General features: G+C 39.0%; 1 protein-coding gene across 1 annotated transcript in view; it reads left to right on the forward strand.

Moving 5' to 3' along the window:
• The window catches only part of LOC140164147 (uncharacterized), a 66,020-nt gene extending 49,453 nt beyond the window's left edge, over positions 1–16,567 (forward strand). The window contains exons 10-21 of the mRNA XM_072187391.1: positions 1,191–1,353; positions 2,437–2,540; positions 2,947–2,999; positions 4,219–4,418; positions 5,142–5,211; positions 6,257–6,358; positions 7,204–7,258; positions 8,539–8,786; positions 8,995–9,109; positions 10,212–10,981; positions 14,914–15,007; positions 16,241–16,567. Coding sequence (XP_072043492.1) covers positions 1,191–1,353; positions 2,437–2,540; positions 2,947–2,999; positions 4,219–4,418; positions 5,142–5,211; positions 6,257–6,358; positions 7,204–7,258; positions 8,539–8,786; positions 8,995–9,109; positions 10,212–10,936 — 1,835 coding nt within the window. The 3' untranslated portion in view covers positions 10,937–10,981; positions 14,914–15,007; positions 16,241–16,567. The remainder of the gene's footprint in view (positions 1–1,190; positions 1,354–2,436; positions 2,541–2,946; positions 3,000–4,218; positions 4,419–5,141; positions 5,212–6,256; positions 6,359–7,203; positions 7,259–8,538; positions 8,787–8,994; positions 9,110–10,211; positions 10,982–14,913; positions 15,008–16,240) is intronic.
• The last annotated feature ends 4,513 nt before the right edge of the window (positions 16,568–21,080 follow it).

The following is a 21,080-nucleotide window of genomic DNA, read 5'->3' on the forward strand; positions in this document are numbered from 1 at the left end:
TGGTCACATTTTGCACTTTCATCGAATCTCACAGGAGAATGCGACAGTTTTCGTTTTTGTAACTTATATTACGTGATTATCGGGTAAATCCACAGCCCCTTGAGAAGTTTGAGCGAAATCCATTCATAACTTGATATTTAAATCGGGGAAAGAACTTGAAAAAACCCACATTTTATCAGCTAAAAGCGGAGCCATTTGACCACTAGGTTTTTGTGAAATCAGTGTTTCCGTGGTGTTTCCATAAGATGCGCCGCGCATGCAGATAAGCGTATGAGTCACGTATTTGTGCGTTAACAAATTGCGCGATACGCAACACGATGAGTTGTTGCGCGCGTGTACCTTGCTGGTACAACAAAGATTTTCTTTCCTTTTCAATTTCAAACACGAGTGGAATAGTGAAATAAAATCCTTAAAATATTGCAGTTGGAGTTTACAAATCTGGATTTTCATTCCTTGTATTTATAAAAAACATAACAAGGTACAAACATATCATAAAAACTCACTTTTGAGAAAGAAACAATGGCTAGAGTACACAGCCGCGTTAATGGTTGTTGAAAGTGTTAGTACTAACAATTTCCTCAACTGAAAATTTATTTGTCATATAGTGAAACTGTTACATCTTTTTTATCGGCCCAGTTAATCCTTCATGTCAGAGGGAGTGGAATGTGGGTATAAAGATTACGATGAGAGATTATGAGCTTTATTGTATGATCATCTGTTAATCGTCTTACAAGTGGCGATGAAACTGTACCAAAAGCACAAGATGAGGAGAGATGACCTCTTAGGTCGGAGGTCATCGTCACCCCAGTATTTAATCTGTTTTTATGACAAATTATATTGTTACCATATATAATTGAAGACCGAATTAAAAAGACCAGTTTGCGTATGACGTCCTGTCAAACAGACAAAAAATACTAGTTCTTTAATTCGGTCTTCAATTATACATAATTGTGATTTTCAGGGTTAAGAGCAAAAGGGTGTGTCTGCAATAGCTGCCAGGTGTCATATTTTAAGTACATGGGTAATTTTAGAATGCAGAAATTGGCAAATGTCTGTAGGGCAGCTTTTGCAGATATGGCAACTATTGCAGATATGGCTCTCTTGCATTAATGCCTTGATTTTGTGTGAAAAGAAGGAAGTCAAGCAACTCCAGAAGTACTAATATGCTCTTATTTATTTTATTTTCATAGGAGAAGAAAAACAACCATATGTAGATGTATCAGAAAGTAGTACAACCCCTAATAGCACTAGTATAAAACCTCCAAGTTCCCCGCAAGCCGCAGTTGTTGCCGAGGGGAGTATACCGACATCACCGGGCGCCACCAACGCCTGCTACCACAGAAAAACCTCAAGGTATGTTCATGATGGACACTGTTTTGCATAAATCACGAGGGCATGGGGCAACCTTGTGGTAGTATGTCTTTAATTATTAGAGCTGGGCATTGGGGCTGGGCGATTCCATTTGAAAACCATATTACCCCTGTTGGAACACATGACCTTAATCTCTCACACAGGGAGTGTAGATTTCAAATGGAGTCACCCATGCAGGTAACTCCATTTGAAATGCCCATTTTTTGACCCTGTGTGGAAGATTAAGGTCATGTCTTCCATAGGGATGCATTTAGGGAAACTCCCAGTTCGGAGGGTGCACTGCCATTTCAAATGTATAATATGGTTCAGTGTGTTAAAACAAGAAAATATTCAGGTAAATATTTGGACATTTGGGATTTAAATCCTCTACTTTCATCTGGTGTTCTTTGCTTTTAACCGCACGATATTTGAATATGAGAAGACCATGCACAAAATTAACAATTCCCCCATTGAAACTGTATCTGCCATCAGTAGTGTAACTCATGTCACCGAGAGCAGGGCTAAAAATACAACATGTCTTCAGGCCAAATACCAGTGAAAATAACTGAAAATGTCAGTAGGACCAACAGTACCTACTTAAATTTCAATACACAACTTGTCTTGTATTTTGTAAAGTGAGTTCTTCAGACATATACTGTTTAGACAATTATTATTTTTAAAAAAACTCTCCCTCTTATTCTACCAACTTAACATTGTGATATTTAAAAATGTCACAATGTTAAGTTGGGGCTTGAAAACTTTGAAGATATCTCTTACAGATCTTTTTGCGCAAATGGCCTTTGGACATTTTGTCTTATTTGGAGCCCTGTATTTGGAACATTGACCAGGTTTGATGCCTATTTTGGGGTCATTGCACTTTTCTCATTTTAAAGACATTTGATAAGATTGATAAGCAAATGCTTAGAAATGATTTGGGATGGGGTCCAAAAAAAAGGATTATTGAGCCATGATCACAAGTACTGAATTTGTCTACTTTTAAAGAGGGGAGGGCCCCCATTTTGCATTGCCAGATCCAGGGCTCGAATTTCATGGAGGCCACCAAGGCCATTGCCTGCCCTTTTTCAGTTTTGGACTTCGTTCCCCCATATCTTTGTCAACTTTAAAGCATTCTTCATCACTTGTTGGCCTTGGTGCCCTTCTTTATCATTGCCCAGTGGCCTCAAAAATGGGTAGCCCCAAAGAATGAAAATTCGAGTCCTGGCTAGATCGTAACAAAAATATGCTGTCAGCCACACAGAAGGTCTAACTGCTGTAGTTGGGTGTGGTTTCCAGTAAAATTAAATGAACATTCCTTATCTGATGGGTGATTCATTCTGCACTGACTCATTGTACGTATTGCGCACCTGAATTTGATGTCATCTCTCATCTGGTGTCAAATTTTAAATGTTAATTAAAAAAAAAATTCAATGTAAGTCTTTTACAGAGTTAATAGGCAGTATCATCAACTTCTTTGTATGTTACAGAAGTATGTAGGCTCTATTTATACCTGAGATAATTAAATGACTCCTAGGTTAGAAAGTTTAATGCAAAAGTGATGTCCTTATATTTGTACATTGTTTTTTCTTTCCATTGCAGAGGACAAAAATGTACATGTAGCTGAATTGAAAGAGTTTCAAAGAAACTTCCATGTGAGTATCATCAATTGTAGTTTGTTTGGCTTATAATTGGCGAGTGCACTCATCAAAAGTCCAAACTTAAGCTTGAGTAAATTCACACATACGCACGCCAGTCACACACGCAACCAATAACTAGCGCAAGTGCTGCACCGAGCTGCGTGCACACTATTCTTTATCAATACACTTATGTTATGAGTCTCTTTTTTTTTGCCAATTGTACACCAAACAAACTATGGGTTAGTTGCGGATCAATGATGGCTTTATCCATCACAAAAGCATGTTTTATTATTGAAAAATGGTTTGTGAACATATCCCAAGAAACAATATGAACTCAAGAATAAATGATAATGGTTTTATTCAGACCTCATTGTTGATGGTTTGGTTGGTACCCATCAATTTTGATGTTAATTGAAAAGCCTGCCTCTTTTGAATGCAACATAGGATACTCTTGCAATACCCAGAATGTATAGTTTATGATTTGTTATACAACTAATGTACAAATTATTTGGATCTTATGTTGAATTTGGATGCGTCAGACAGCATTTGATACAGCTTGTAGACATGCAGTATGATTTTCATCATTTATGTCATGACACAATCTAAAACTCTGTAGCAACTCGAAATTTGGAAACAGCTTGTGTTAGCCCTAACACCAGTAAATACCAAAAGGATAACCACTGCGCATGCATGCATCCCATGCGATGCTGTGACACAATCTCCCTAAGTCCTATATACGCATGGAATCGCTGGCGAAACCCCTGCGGCTAACGATCGGTGATCATGTGCCATGCACACAAGAGGTCTAAGGTTCGAATCCAGTGGGAAACAAGTGACTATCTTTGCTCATCTTCTCTCCTTTTTTATTTCTTCTTTACTTCCGATAGCAAAAAACCATGGGCAGTGTTAGGGTTAATGGTAGGCCTGCATGTAAGACAGAGAATACAATGTGAAAAAGTTGGGATCACCCACCATTAACCCCATGAGAACTACCTGCATATTGGTCAAAAAGAAGTTTTCATTATCAATTGGACCAATCAGCAACATTGTTAAAATAATTTCACCATGCAAAAAAATTGGGGTGAATTATTTGCAAAGCTCCATTTTAATTGATTAAAGTGAAAATATCATGTAATTGACCAATCAGAGGCAATGTTAGATCGGCAGGTAGTGCTCAGGGAGTTAACTCAAACTTGTAATACATTATTGCATGTGTGTGTCTCTTTCTCTATAGTTATCAGATAAAGCTGCTGCATCGTCAACAGAACCAAAGGGAGCCCCTGTTCCTCCTAGTAAAGTTAGTCCAAATAGTATAGCTACTACGACCCCCCCAACAGCGACATCGGCGGAAGCACAGACAACGACAACGCCGGTGGACAAGACTAGAACGGCAACGGAAGCCCTGGAGAAGAAAGAAGCCGATCCTGATAAAGAGTACGTTGTTTGAGCATGGTTTTTTTTTTTCCAAGCATCTTTTAAGGTCTTAAAAGACCTTAGACTTGAAGTAATACTATGCAATTCTTGACACTTGATAGTTTTGAATGTTTAATTTAAAGGGGTACTCGGTGATCCGCAACCTCATCCACCCAACTTGCTCAAAAAAAGTTGAGATTTTTATACCACTAGAAACTTTGGACTACATAATGGTTGTTTGCATGAAGTTTCTTGCAGATTCGGTCATCCAAACCGACAGGCAGGTCCCATATTTTGAGTAGTGGATGCTGGCACAACTATGATAAAAATATTGGACCTGCCTGTCGTCTATCATAGGTAGAGGATAGTAAAAACAAAAATTCCTATCATTTAAATTCTCATTCTTAGTCTATTAAATATTATTTATTGTAAACTATTTAAGCAAAAACTAAGTTATCATCATAAAAACTCCCCTTATTATAAAATAAACAGAACTTGTTTACAACTTCACATAATTCTGTTGAGCGTACTGCTAGCACGTGTGAGTATTCCGCACTAGTCTACGCATACAACACGATACACATCTACAAGCGTGTTACGCGTTATCAACACTCATGATGACATGGGGTCGTCTACGGCCTGATAGACGGCACCTGAAATCACGCGATTGTCCAATCAGATTATGTGTTTATGAACATATTTCTAGAGCTGCTAATTAATTTATGTTCTTGTTTTCTGTTTCAGCGCCAAGAAATCTAGCTTAAATCCTAATGCTAAAGAATTCAATCCAAATGCCAAGCCGTTTGTGCCGCAGGTAAGCTTAACACTTGTAATACCGTAACAACTCTATAATTAACATATGTGACCATCCATCTCAAACCGCTCGTACAGTCGGCAAATTGTATTTCGAGTTACAGTGCAAAATGTGCACATAGGTTGTATTCATATTTACCTAATGTTAGTCCTACATGTTTCTCATTTTAGTGTCAGTCAAACGCCAATCTTTAATCCTATTGTTGAATAAGCTTATACTTATGTATAGAGTTAGTAAATAGCTCTAGTCTTTGTTTGCTTTGGCTAAATCCTGTTCAAGTGGTGGGTTAACTAACAATCAACAATGAGAGGACAATCCTGAACCTCGTTGACTTGGGGATGATTCGAAGTGACCGCCAATTATGACAATTTGATATGTAATACCAGCGATGTGGAAAAAGAGAAATAATGTAGCACAAAAATAATGTACCCTTGTACTGAAGGAGCAAAGTTTAACAAGCCATAACTCCGCTTCTGGATATTGTTTGAAGTCAAATGATATATCATTGTAAAGCTTATGATATATATTTTCTAAACACGGAAAAAAACAAAATTGACCAGGGGCTTTACGAGCGTTTCGACGTGGACGGTCACATATGTGCTTACTATTGAGCCCTTTTAAAACATGCAAACATGAAGAGCCCCGTCCACAAAAACGTAAAGGGTTTTCAGCAAATTATCGATATTACACATAGTTATAGTAAACCTGCAAATTTGTGTCTAAACCCCATTAGCTCAGTTGGTAAAGTGCCAGACTATCATACAATTTCATGTGTTAAAAGCACTTGATAGTAAGCACTTATGCTAACTATCGAGTTTTTACGGCATGCTGTGTATTGGCCCAGTAAACCACAGATGCCAGGTTGTATTCCTGGATGGACAGAGGTATCTGTAGTTCTTATAATCCCAGCTATTACAGATGAAACCTTTCATTTATTTATATAGCAGGATTTGTTTGATATTATATCCTCTATTTTTGTTAATTTGTATGTTTTAGTAATAATACCGGATATTTCTAACTAGTCCGTCCTTCCTTTTATTTACAGAATAAAACAGTATTAGTGCATCCAAGCAAGACGCCAACGCCGCCAAGACCACAGTCTCAACCTAGCCCAGTGTTGATGTCTGGTCCGCATACGGCCAATATCCAATCTATATAGGCAGTGTACCGCCAGGCACCATGGTGTCGCAACAAATCAACCCTAATAAAATGCAATATGTAAAGAAAAGTAAGTGTAAGTAGACAAGCTTTCTCGGCGGGAATTCATAAGTTTTAGTATTTCTACGAGTACGCTGTTGGGTTTTCACAATACCAGTGCAGCTGGTCCCTGTATGAGTAGTTGAGCTTTTTTCATATCTAAACTGAGCTCAAAAAGAAACTTATAATTTTTCACAAGGTCATATCTTAAAATCCTGTCCATCAAAATGAACCAAAATTACACAAATGTTTTCTTCAATAAACACATGTCAGTAACCAATCGGTTATCCAACTGACACAACAGCAAAATGCACTGACACGGAACAGCTTCCTGGACCTCATTCACAGGCGAATAATTGGAACCCAACAAAAGAAATCGGTGAGAATGAGTACAAGATCCTTGCACATGTGATAATTCCCAAAGAGTAAGTGGAATAGTATGGAACAAGGCTTGTTTCTTGAAAAAAGTGTATGAAAAGAAAAACGCAGCTCCGTTTCATCAGCTGTGCCAAGATTTTGTATGCATACTCACAGATTTTTTGTGCTGGGTGCCAAATGTTGGGCTGTGAAAGTGGTCCAGGAAGCTGTTCCGTGGCAGTGCTTTTTGCTGTTGTGTCAGTTGGATAACTGCTTGGTTACTGACATGTGTTTTGAATAGAGTATTGAAGTAATTCTCTGTGTAATTTTAGTTCATTTTGATTGACAGGATTTTAAGATATGACCTTGTGATTCACAAGTTGTGAAAAATTAAAAGGCTCATTTTGAGCTCAGTTTATATGTCTCTGACTTCATCAGGATGAAGTCGGAGACACATCTGACGAAAGCTCAGGGACAGGCACAGTCTGCACCGGTACCTAGATAACCGATGGCGTGCTAGTGGAAATACTGTAACTTAACAAGTAAGTGTTAAAATGTATTCTTTCCGCTCATATCAGTCCAGTTATCTCAATGGGCTATTCCATTTAAAATTTGCACTCCCCACAGGGGGAGTATGGATTTCAAATGGAATGAACATATTAGGCCGCTCCATTTGAAACTCGCTCTCCCTCTGTGGAAGATTCGGGTTGAATCCTTCTCAGCAGGTGTATGAAATTCAAATAGAGCTGCCTAATATGTTCATTCCATTTGAAATTTATACTCCCTTTGTGGAGGATATTTCCAAAATCTTCCACAGGGGTAGTGTGGATTTTAAATGGAATAGCCCAATTGGTACGGCGCTAGACTCTGGTATGCGAGTGCTTGACGGTACGAGTTCCATCCCCCACAATGTCTATTTTCTTACGGAAAAATTGAGCTAGCTTGAAATTCCCCTGGGCAAGGAACTTACTGCTAATTATCCCGGGTTACCTGTAAAGGCTGTATGAATCCAGAGAGAAAAAAGTTCCACAGGCCACAAAATTGCCACAGACCATAAAATTGCCACAGACCCCAGCTTGAGAGAATGAAAAATAAGTAAATGAAGATGGTAATAATATTTGAACTACAATCATTGAGTGCGAAATTTTCATATCCAATCCTGAACGCATCATCGGCCCTACTGATCATCTGTCGGTAAAAGTTCATCGACCTGTGAAGCGGATGTTGTTGCATCACAGGTCACCTTTGAGTTCAGCCTGAGAGGTATCTTCCTGATCGCTGAACATCCGCTTCACAAGTCAATGAACCTTTACTGCAAGATGATTAGTAGGGCTGACGATGGGGTCAGGATTAAAGATAGGAAGTCCAGTTGACTAGATTATAGTTCAAATTTTATTAATGTTTACTACTTGGATGAATGATATTCTTCATAAGTATAAATGGCACATTGGAAGAATACATTTTTAAAGGTCATTTCAAGGTCATCTGAGGCCAATTTAATAAACATACTTCACATTTTGTGTGAGTCATCAGCAGTCAAAACAGTGACTCTTCCTGTACTCTTGTACAACATGACTGTGGTTACAAGCCACTGTATTTTTCTCCCTTCCGAAAGAATACCGACCAACCTACCCTACTTGGCAAGTCCATATGCGCATAGAGCAGGTGGTTTTTTCCTGTCGACTAACAATCCGCTGTATATATTTCGCTTGAGTGCCAAAATAGAGCTAAAAAATTAACCCAAATTTGTCGCTGTTTTTCTTCTCTCCACAGCTGCATCCAATATGCCCCACCAGCGCCTCCCAACGCCCGACATTCCGCATGGTATCCCGGTGTCGATGACGGCGGGTCATGCAGCAGGTCCGCCTATCATAACCAGCTTCCAGCAGCAAGGTGGTCAGTTGATGTACCATGTGCAACAAGGGGGACAGGTGCCTCAGCCTGGGATGGGTCAGCAGATTATACCGCAGCCACAGCCCTACCAGCAGCCCTATCAACCGCCTTTACCGTATACAAAACAGGTAAGCTCTGCCCTACTCTTGATTCCAGAAAAATACAACACTAATTTATTGGGATTAAAAAAATGGGACAACATATTAACATTTTGAGATGCAAGACTCATTAAAATAAAAGATCCAAGTTGCTCAAGTCTCAAAACCTGATTGGCTCATTGTTACGACTCGTTATAATATGTTTCTGTCATTTCTCTTTGTATTTTTCCAACTACAGCCTGCCATGTATAGGCAAGTGACACCACAGGCTAACATTCCTAACGCTGCACAGCATCAAGGAGCCCAAGGTATTCAACAAGTACAAGATGGAAACCACCATCAGGTGCATGTCGGTAAGTACAGAAGTAGTTGGTAAATACATAGAAATAGCGGGGTCAAGGGCAACATTTCCTTGGGTGCCAAAATTACCCAAATCCTCCAGCTTGCCTGTGCCCAAATTGACTTTTGATGAGAAAAATTGCATTCATTTGTGTCATAAATTTTTACAATTTATGCATATCATAGAGGTTTGTTAATTTCATCCTGGGGTTTTGAACAGTAGAGGGGATCAACAGGAGATTTTCCGTTTGGGATTTTTGCATAATTAAGGTCATTTCGGGGTCACCAGGGGTCATCTGAGGTCAAATTAGTAAAAACTGTCGTATGGGCATGAAACTTGGTGGGTACTGTCACCATCAGCCAGGTAATCGCGACAGCCGAGAACCGCCAAATACGGGTGACCGCCTAGTAATTATGAATTTACAACATGTTACAATATTAGAAACACAATGAAGTAAAATCTGGGCCAGTGGATTTGCCCTTGGGTCAGCCCGAAACCTTCCCAGCTAGCCCGAAGGCCAATAGATTATTGCTCCTTATGTCTACCCCTGCTCCATTCAGTATGTCACTTTTGTTACATGTAGTTGACCCTACTTCACATGTTAGTAAATTTGGGAGCTAAAGGTCCATTCATACTACGCCGCAATTGCTTTGCGGTGTTGCTTGCATTATCTGTTTAGACCATACTTCAAATGTTGATTTGTAAATTTGGGTGTTAAAGGTCCGTGCATACTTTGCCTCAATTGATTTGCAGTGCGTTGCGTTACCGCACTGCATTGTTCTGCAAAATTCTGCATTGCGGTATACGGGTATCGCAATAAAGTTAAATACATTTAAACTTGGAAATGGGACAATTTGCGTTGAGTTGCGGCAAGAAGGAATATAGTAGTATGAACGGACCAAAAAAACCAAAAAAAAACCCCAAAAAACGAAACAAAAATTAAATTAAAATTTTTTTTTTTTTTTAAATTAAAAAAAGTATGATCGGACCTTTAGATACCATGAACTTTTATTCAGATTTTGACCTCTAGGGCATAGTCATAGTCGCAACTATTTGTTGTCAACTACTGAAGTGTTGTAATCCTAAATATTCCACTTTTTTTACTTGTTCTACAGTTTCTAATCAAGCAGCCTTGCAAGCCCAGCATCAGGCTGCAGCCGTAGCAATGCAACAAGTCCAGCAGCAGCAACAGCAGCAGCAACAACAGCAGCATCAACAGCAACAACAGCAATTCACTCATCAGCAGATGCAGCAACACCAGCAGCATCAGCAAACAGCCCCTCATCTACAAGCGCAGGTTCACCCGCACACTCAGCCAAATAACACGCCGCCCCAGCAACAAGGACAGCAAGGCCAGCCCGGCGGACCCGCAGCCGCCATGCAGGCGCAGCAACAGCAGCAAGGACAGGCGCCGCAGCACACCGGAAGGCCTTCGCCGAGTCCGGTGCATCATCTGCCGCAACAGATCACACACATGACGCAGTCGCACATGCAGCAGCATCCTCACGTCAGCCAACAGCCGCAGTTACTATACCAGTCCTCACTGCAACCAGTCTCATCGCAACCAGTACCAGGCCAACAGCTGCAGTCGCCGCAAACTCTCCATCCGCAGCATCCGTTTGGAGGCGGTCATCCGCAGTTGCAGCTGCACTACCCGCCCACGTCCAATATTCAGGCCGCCAATATAACCACTGTGACGCCAGTTCACAATCATCCCCATCCACACCCACAACAAGCCGGAGTGTTCTATATACAGAATCCGAACCACCAAGCCGGTCCGGCAGGAGGAGGACAAGGGGCATGCAATACCCAGCGGTATCCGGGGCCGGACAGCACATGACCGGGCCTCCATATTTGCAGGCTGCACAAGGTAACAATAAATACTGTAAGTTTCACACTTCTTTGCACTCTTTGTATTAACACATACCATTCAAAGTGTCACAGTGTTTGCTGCAATTCAACCATCCCAGTTTTTGTCCAGATTTTTGCAAATTTCCCATATTCTATGGTAAAAAGGTAAAGGGTGTGTTCACAGGCCCGAACGCCCATCTTGATTTTGAAGCGATTGGGCCAGACTCATCCATGTAATGTTTCTGCGAGGGAATCGTTCACCTCCTCAGTGAGTCTTGTTACATTCCTGGCATTGAATAAAGCCGCTAGGGCCCGCTACCCATTTGTACACTTGGGTGGGGAGAGGCAATGGGGGTGAAGTGCACAACATGTTGATGCCAAGTGGACTCGAACCCACAACCTCGAGCTACCAATCGATTATGAGTTGTAAGTCTTTGACCCCTTGAGATAAGGTCATGTCTTCCATTTCAAACTGGAATAACCCAATTTATTTATGAAAAAATTCAGAGAAATGAATTTAATGAATGGACCATTTCTCTTGAGATCAAAAAAAATATGACAAACCTCAACTAGTTGATCACTAGGCAGATATAAAAGTTACATTCGTTTAGTAACTTGCATAGAAACTGGGGCAAATACTATACTAGAGGATAATTTGTCAACTTCATAAGAAACTTTTTTCCAACTGTACTGTGACAATTTGAATGGTTAGTCATTGCTTAGGCTGGTCAAAAATATGCCTGGTTCCATTTCCCCGACCACCTCTAACTCTAAGGGAGAATGAGTTAACACAGTGGTTCTTCCCTCGCCTTGTACAATTGAGGTCCCAGGTTCAAGCCTGACCTTACCCAAGGACTGTATTTGCACTTGGTTTATTCCGACCCATGCTCGCTCTTGCATGTTTTCTCCGGGATCCCTGGTTTACTCCTGCTTTAAAAAATCAGCGATTATTTGTTTGGTAATCCAAGACTTTCTACATCCATTGGAATTTGGGGAGCTGCACAGAGAATTTGGTGGGTGTTACAATCGAAGTGTGGATAGGTTTGCGCTGGATTCACCCGCAACCGGCCTAGTAGATGTGATCTGATTGTGATGATTCACCATGGCAGCAAAATTACAGCGCTACGAATCCTCCGAGATCGGGAAAAAGGCGCTATATGAATCCAAAATTTCTTTATTTATTTAATTATTACTCAGAATTGAATTTTGGAGCCGCTTGATATAAAATATTCTTCAGTTTCTGGTTTCCCAGACACACCCTAGTTTAGATCCAGTGAATCGAAAAAATGTTACCAAAAGGACCAACCTCAGTTTCTGGATCGGGCCATAAATGGAACCAGATGTATATTAAGGCAGCCTTAAGGGGGTACTACACCCCTGTGGTAAATCTGTGACTATTTTTGCATTTTTATCAAAAATAATAACACACTGGTAACAAAAGTTATGTATATTATTGGGGCAAGGAATCCAATTACTTCACTGAAATTTCAGTGATTCAAGACAAGCAGTTCAATATATATGATAGGAAATGAGGTACATTCTAGCGGTACCTCTTTTCTTATCATAAATAACGAACCGCTTGTCTTGGGTCACTGAAATTCCAGTGTAGTAATTGAATTCCTTGCCCCTATAATATACACAACTTTTGTTACCACTGTGTTATTAGTTTTTGAGAAAATGCAAAAATAGACAAAATTTATCGAGGGGTGTAGTACCCCTGTTGTACTCAGAAATGCAATTGAATGAACACAGCACAATGAACACCCATGTTCCTAAACCATGACAATGAACCCGCCCACAGAGAGGTTATGGGACGAGCCTTACATGCAGAATTACATATGTCTATAATGAGACACTGTGTTCATTCAATTGACTGTAGTCACTATGTTACTGGTTTCAAAAAATGTGATGTGTGTGATGTTGTTGACTACACTAGCTTCCAGAGAGGTACAGCGACTCTCTAGCTCTGATTGATGGGCGTGCCCTGTTAACGAGTAACATACACCAGGATTCAATGAGCGTCACTTTGGGCCGATCACTTCTTTGACGCTCAATCGGCCAATCAGATTACAGGTCTGTTTTTATGATTCAATTTAGCCAATCAGAACCCCACTTCCTTGTTTACGCTGTGTATGCTCTGAAAATGTAAACAAGTGCTATTCTTCTCTGCCAGTATGTGTAGTGGGATTTGTTGATAATATTGAAGGTGATGAATAGAATAGAATAGAGTAGATACATTTCAAATCATATATTTATGTCATTGAAAATATCGTTTAATCAGTTTCACTCTTCATTATCGTGTACTGCATTAAACTGAAATTTTCGCAGTGGTTGTATTTTCACGGTTTCACATAGGCCCACGAATGTGCTCAATAACGAAGCTTAATCAGTAAGCTTAATTACTAAGAAATCAACAATCACGAAAAAATTGCCCTGCAAAAAATCTTAGTGAAGCTTGGAACTGTGAAAATATCTGTATGCAAAAATATTGGGCTATTCTATTTAAAATCCATGCTACCACTGTGAAAGATTTTGGAAATACCTTCCATATGGGGAGTATGTTTTTTGAAACCCATACTCCTTTGTATTATGGCTTTACCTATATCTTCCACAACGAGTGAGTATTTCAAATGGAAGTTACCCAATTGTATATTCTATTCAAAATTGATACTCCCTCTGTGGCAGACTTTAGCTAAATCTTCCACAGAGGTAGTGTGGATTTTAAATGGAATAGCCCATTGCTTTATACAGTATCACATTGGGCATTTGATGTGTCACATTTGTGTAGGCTTGAATTTATGTGGTGGAGGTGTTTTTCTCTCATTGTGTTAAGGTAAACTCGTTCTTGTGGCACTGGTTTAATTGTGGTTACTAATCCGCACCTTCAAGGCACCTATAAAATCTCTTTTCTACTTGTGTGACTTTGTTTTCAAATAGTGATCCTAGAAAAAGTTTTTGTAGTTGATGTGAAGTAATTATAATACCTATACCACAAAGTGCCCTATTTTGGACTTTTTGAACACCATATCACCAATAAGTGGACCTTTTATCACTTAAAGGTGGACCTTTAGGTCATTTTGTCTCCTCTTTTGGATCCTTTTATAGAAAAAATAGAAAAAAGTGGACGGTTGTGGAATTTTATTTTGTCCCTGCACCCCCCTGCCAACGGGCCCACTGATTCGAAAAGATGAGGTGTCCACAGTTAAATAAAAAAAACATGTTCATAGGTTTATCGACATACTTAAGCTAACAACAACCATATATGATTTATTGTCATATATTTGAATTGGTTCAAGTTAAAAGAAAGCACAGGCCCTAAAAGGTTGGCTAGCAATTTGACGACACATGTCACCTCATATTTGAATTAGAAATCGAGAGCTCAGGGCATCATTTGATGAGTGGGTCGTTATGTACTTACGGAATACTGAACACAAAGGAAATTAATTGTATCATCGACCCGTGTTTATAATCCTGCTGCTTTGCTGACTTCGTTTACTGTTCGCTTGTTAGTATCAAAGGCTCTAGCAAAGCTGAACCGTCAGTGAATGTAGCAAAGCTTGGCTGAGCTCAGCAAACCATTTTGGCTGTACTCCCTTACATTTGTAGACATCGTTTATCAGGGGAGTTGATGGAGATGAGGTTTTGTTGCGATGAGCCCACAAAATAACATGTTCTGAACAGTTGTACCCTGCATATGCGGAAAGGAAACCCAGAGCAAACTTGGAATGGGTCATTCCAGTTGAAATCCATACGCCGGCACCCCCTATGGAAAACATAAACTTATCTCCCACACAGGGGGTGTAGATTTCAAATGGTAGCACCCATTCAGGTAACCCCCATTTGAAATTCACATTCCCTGCGTGGGAGATTAAGGTCATGTCTTCCATAGGGGGGGTATATGGTTTCAAGTGTAATGACCAAATTGACAAACTTGCAACAAAATTGTTTTGTCTTTTCTTGTTCCAGGGGCAGGGCCTCAGCACCAACAGGCAGTGCAGTATCAACAGGGTAATTAAACTAGCGGAATAGGCCAATGAAGCGGGGTTCAACAAGTACAAAGGTAAGGTGGTAACAAATATAGGGTTGGTTTGTCGTCAAAAAATGTTACAAAAAAAAAATTCTTAACTTCTCAGCAAGAGGTCGTCAGGAATATTGGAACTAGACATATTTGTGTAAATCCAAAAAAGCTTGATATTTTGATCAACCATCAATAATATGTAGGAGTAAATACCAGACTCATCTCCTCCAATCATCCCCAAGTCACATGGTTTAGGAATACAGCGAACATTCCTAAACCATGTGACTTGGGCTTGATTTTAAGTGACCTCCACTTGTATATTTATTCCTAATCGACCCAAAGATCGAACAAATTTGATTTTGGTGCCTTACCTAACATGTAGGAGTAAATACCAGACTCATCTCCAATCATCCCCAAGTCACATGGTTTAGGAATACAGCGAACATTCCTAAACCATGTGACTTGGGCTTGATTTTAAGTGACCTCCACTTGAGATAAGTCTGGTATATTTATTCATAATATAATATATAAGTATTATGTAAAAAGAGACATGTATTATGTAAAAAGAGACATGTGTAGCAGCTGACATGTGCATCTTATTGATATGGATGTACACATTTTTGCCCAGGCCTGTCTTTTATTTCGCTATCCTTGTCCCCTTTCGCCTTTTACCGTCCCATGTCCTGTTTGAGAGGGTTATTTGTTTTTCGTAGTTGAAGCTCTGTGACAAAATATTGCATAATTTGGATGAGGTGGTGTTAGTGTGTAAATAATGCACAAAGTTCAGTTTGATCCAATAGCGCTATAGGTGCCTTGATATGGCACCCTGAACATTTGCATGGTGCTTTGATTTTATTGTTCATGATGCCAATTCATAGGCCTCTGCACAATTAACAGATTCTTGCTGATCACTGTTGCCCAAGATACACTTATAAACTATTAAACAACATTCAGGGACGTAGCACAATATGGGCGCGGTTCCTTGACGACCCACGTGTAGCCATTGCAACCAGGATCAGCTCGCCCAGTAACGTATGGTTATAAACCGAGACAATTAGGCAGCTAGTTCAGTGTCCAGGGGAATTTCAAGTTGACACAGTTATTTTCACGAGAACATTTTCCAACCACACAGGAGGTCAAACTAGGGACCTCTCGTACTGAAGTTTGATACCCTATCAACTGCGCTAACATGAGTATTTGCCAAAAACGGTTTAAAAAAATATTGTTCAACCATAGCACAGAATTCATGTGGTATGTTTTGTTTTTGCCTTACAGAACTAACTCAACAAGCAACTACTTGATACATCATCATCATCATTGTGGGATCCACACAGCACACTACATGTAACAAAAGGGAGAGACTTAATACAACATTTTGTGTAACTAAATGGAAGGGGATCGATGATGTACACTTCCCCGACGAAGATCAATTAATAATCAATAACGGCAAATACTGAACACCGGAAGCCAATAAATCAATATCACTCAACCCAGTGATTGCTGAAGTGGTTGCAACTTTGATGTGGACTTCAAACAGTAGTGCTTTATACCACGATTCTTATAGGACATTCAAGATATAAAAAGTACAATAAGACATATGGGTGGGATGGTCTGGAGGGGGGTTGGGGAGGGATGGGTGGGTGGGGTGGGTTTGACGTAGGCAACTGGAGGGGGATCTATTAGTGACAAGTGCAAGATAGTCTTTTTTAGTGGTTTGACGAAATGACGATTACTATTTTCACCTTGGCGCATAGCTGCTAAACTGCACAAGGCTTGACTATAGTGGCTGCTGGTACCACATAGGGAATCTAATATGGCGGTGTTTGGTTTAATCGAGTAGATGTGTAGTATAGAATAAAAAATCACTACTGTTAAAAAAGATATTCCAGGATAAATCAGCATGTTATAAGACGGGCATTTGTGTTTTTTGACTTCGGAATATCATCGATTCGTTTGCAGGTGTGGTGTTTGTTAATTAATTTTTATCGTTTCCCGTAGTGTTGTTTTCTTTATAAAGATAGAGCTGCATGAAAATAGTGTGGGTTAAAAATTGTCCGGTTTATTAATAATCATAAAAATGAAATAAATAATCATGATGTTAACTAGTTTGTCATCAAAAAATGCATTTAATTTGACCAAAAGATAAGTGATGCTTGTTAGTGTTAGCTTTGCAGTGATGATGACCAAAAAAAAACTGACTAAATCATTTAAAAGAAGAAAAAATGAATTAAAAAATAAATTTATATTGCGGAGTTTTAGAGAAGATACCTTGCATTTGTCAGAATCGAACCCCTTCAGAATTGCGTTTTTAAAGTTAAAAGTAAGATAAGAAACGGAAGAAATCAAGTATTTAAGGATGGAGTATTTTACTTTTCATGGGAGGGGGAGGAATGGGAGGAGGACGGAATTGACCCACATAATCAGCCCTTTATGTTATTATTACCGATTTCCCTGTGTTGTGTAGAAACAATATATTTTCTTTCTCATTTGTTTTGTAATTTAGTAAATTTGGTATTTTTTAAACTGACGAATTATCAAGAAATTGCTATGAATCATGTGCTCAAACCTTTTTGGTACCTCCCCTTTCTACGCCAAGTGTATATTAAGTCACATTTATGCTGCTGGTTATGGTGTTTTTGTTTTCCTTTTATGATTTCGAGTGCCTACTAGATTTTCTTTCCTATATTACCACTAGCTAAGGTGATTTGTTATCTTGTGTATGCCAAGAATGGCCATCATTTTTCAAACCAGATTTGACATCCAGGCCTCCAAATATCGTGGATCAAATGCTGCACAACAAGTTTCAATCTGCAATCTTTTGCCATGTTTGGGTCCTGCAGAGCCCACACAATTTTCCTGCCAACATGCTTTTTATAGAGACTATGCAGTGCAAAATAACACTTTTGTCAGAGGAAGAAAAAAAAGTCCAGTTCTGCATGGCCACCAGAAAATTTAGGCTCATTGTTGATGTCTGTGAAAACGTAGAATGGTTTTATACTTGAATGCAGGCATTAAGTGAGTGGATATGATCAAGAGCATGCATCATACAGTGGTTATTCGGGGTTGGGAATTTTGTTGCAAAAACGATGAATTGATTCGCGCAAACATTTCAATGTTTTCATTAGAACTCAAGAGTAAGGGGCTATTCCTGTTGAAATCCATGCACTACCTAAATGGAAGACATGACCTTAATATCTCACACAGGGGGTGTAGATTTCAAATGTAGTCACCCATTCAGGTAACCCTGTTTGATATTTACACTCCCTGTGTGGAAGATTAAAGTAATCGTCTTCTATAGTGAGTGATGCATTTTAAGAGCCTTTGTATCAGGGCACAGACTTACCAACTGACCCAAGAGCTAAGAGCAAAATTGATTTGTTGGGAGTGGCCTGTCGTTTCCTCCCTCTTTTCCCGTCATTCTGCTTCTTTCTAGTTTTCTCATCCTACAGGCCGGCATGCTAATAAGATATTAAGCTTGACTTGAGCCTGGTCCCATCAGGACCCAAGTGTGTATCCACACAGACCGTCTTGTTAAACAAACTGGAATAGTCCAAGATGCCTGCAGGTTTTGATAATACTATCAATGTTAAAGCAACCTGAAAAGATGTTTACAAAAATGATGGACTAAGTTGAATGAAGCATGTTCTGCAGAGATGCTGATGCTTGCCTAATAGGCGGTGTTATATATTATTTGTGTTATTCCAAATGGCGGCTTATTTTTTGTTGTTGTTTTTTTTTGAGGGGGGATTTTTAATTCTATCAACTTGCCAAATTTCAAGGTGATGTAAAGAATGTTCAAGTTTTAACAACGACTGGTTATATTTTGCTTCAGATGTATTTGAAAAGCAAAACTTTATTGAAGTTGACCAGGGTCAAGGCTATACAATTATTTTGATTACTATAACTTGGCTTGATGCAGGTAGAAGATAAGTTAATTAATATTATGTTCACAGCAGTTAGACTCCCATACATTATGCTTAATAATAAGGTTGGGCAAGCTTTAAAAAACCTGTGAAGACTTATATTAGACAAATTATTAAATCTGTTGCAAACCTTGGAAGAGAGATCTTACACGGGTATCAAGAAATGGTGATGAAATCTTGGAAAGTTGTCCGTAATCCATTTACTGTCAGCAAAAATAATGCTGGAGAGCGTAGAAAATATTGTGTTATCTTTTATCATTGCTGGTCTTGCAAAAGGGTAAATTTCACCAAACTTTGATCCCATTTTTGAGTCGCTGTTGGTATCTGAATTGAGCATGGGCACCCATCAAAAGATCGCATGGAAGAGTGCTACACAAAATAGTAAATTAGTTAACAATGATGAATTCTTTGAAATGAAAAATTAACTGTTTACTTACTGTTACTGAACTTTTGTAAGGGCACTACCAGTCTTTGAAACAAAATCCCATTTATGGGTGTTGGTGATCACATCATATTCAATATTTAACAACAGTATCATCCTTCGTGTCCATTTCACGGACTGTCTTTTGGAATTTGCAGGAGATATTAAATAGCTCTAATGGAGACTTCAAGGAGAGCTGTGTAGAGCATTTACAATAGAATATAAGAGAATGGTCAACTAGTGAGAGCTCAAAATCACTCTCCTATATCAGATTTAAAAAGAGCAGTATGGAGTGGTTGCTCTCGCTCTCCTCAAAAGGAAATCCCTGTGGGGCGTTTGATAGTTTCACCCATGAAACTGACTAGGCGAGTGGGGGGGGATGACACAAATAACATTGTGACCTGTCAAAAGATTGACTGAATTTGGGTTCTTACACCATTTATGAATTTCATTTTCCTCATTGACAAATGTGGCAATTGGGCTGCTATTCCAGTTGAAATCCATACACCCTTATGGAAGACATGACCTTACTCTCCCACACAGGGGGTGTGAATTTTAAATGGGGTTACCTGAATGGGTGGCTACATTTGAAATCTACACCCCCTATGTGTGGGAGATTAATGCCATGTCTTCCATAGGGTTTATGGATTTCAGCTGGAATAGTCCAGTTTATAGTAAATGTTCTCAGCAAGTAATATACTGCTCAACCTTGCAGTGTTTGTGAGAGAACTTGCTTGTACCGTAATTGTCCAAGTATAAGCCACCCCATGTCTGATAATAAACCCGATACCAACTTTCAGAATGTTGTAATATTCAATAAACATCCCCATACAAGTAGTATAAATACCATATTGAATCTTGTTGATAATGAATGCAGAATTCTTCACCCCAAACGTGTTTGAAGCTTTTACGTTTTTGGCAAACATTTGAACTTTTTAAAGCATTCAGTGGTTTAAATCTTCAATTTCTATATTCGGGGGAAGATTCAATCATGATATTCGGATAAATCCAATTCCCGACTATATTTTGGGGTGTATGCTTATAATTGGATGATTACGGTAACTGTTGTATCGCATCACAAAGATGAGCTTGTGAGATAAATCTTTCTTTGCATGACTGAAGACATCTTGTTATCGTGTAGCGTAATTTTACATTGCCAATACTTCCGAATTCAGCAGGTGTGCTAAATTTGTGTAAAAAATAATCTTTTCATTTGCATTACCCCATTGATATGTGATATAATTTCTTTTTTTACATTCAATTAGTAGAAAGTAAATTTGATACCAGTAGCATATTTAATTTGTATTATTATATTTCTTGTCCATTTTTTAGCAATTGGCATAATTGCTTTTGTCAACTGATTTGACAATTTAAAAAACTATGTTATCCAGGATAATAAAAGATTCATCACATGTATGGTATTTTGAAGCAATTATATTCTGTCATTACAAAAAAATGTAGAAATGTATTGGTGCCAAAAACAAAACATCTTACTATATTTGGAATAACTTAAAACGGAAACTGTAATATTTTCTGTCTGGAAAATGCGTATAAACCTTGTAACTTTTAAGGTAAAACAGAAAATGGGTCATTCCACTTGAATTGTGATGTGAGTAACCTAAAAAAACATAAAATTTCTCACTGTTGCGTACAATTACTAGCGAGCATATTATGTGACAACTTGAAAAAATTGTGGTTCAAAATATTAAGTATATAAAATATGGAACAAAACGTGATGAGTATCGTGGAATGGCCCAGATGTTAAATTGTA

The sequence above is a fragment of the Amphiura filiformis genome, chromosome 11 (assembly GCF_039555335.1).
Source record: "Amphiura filiformis chromosome 11, Afil_fr2py, whole genome shotgun sequence".
Classification (NCBI taxonomy): Eukaryota; Metazoa; Echinodermata; class Ophiuroidea; order Amphilepidida; family Amphiuridae; genus Amphiura; species Amphiura filiformis.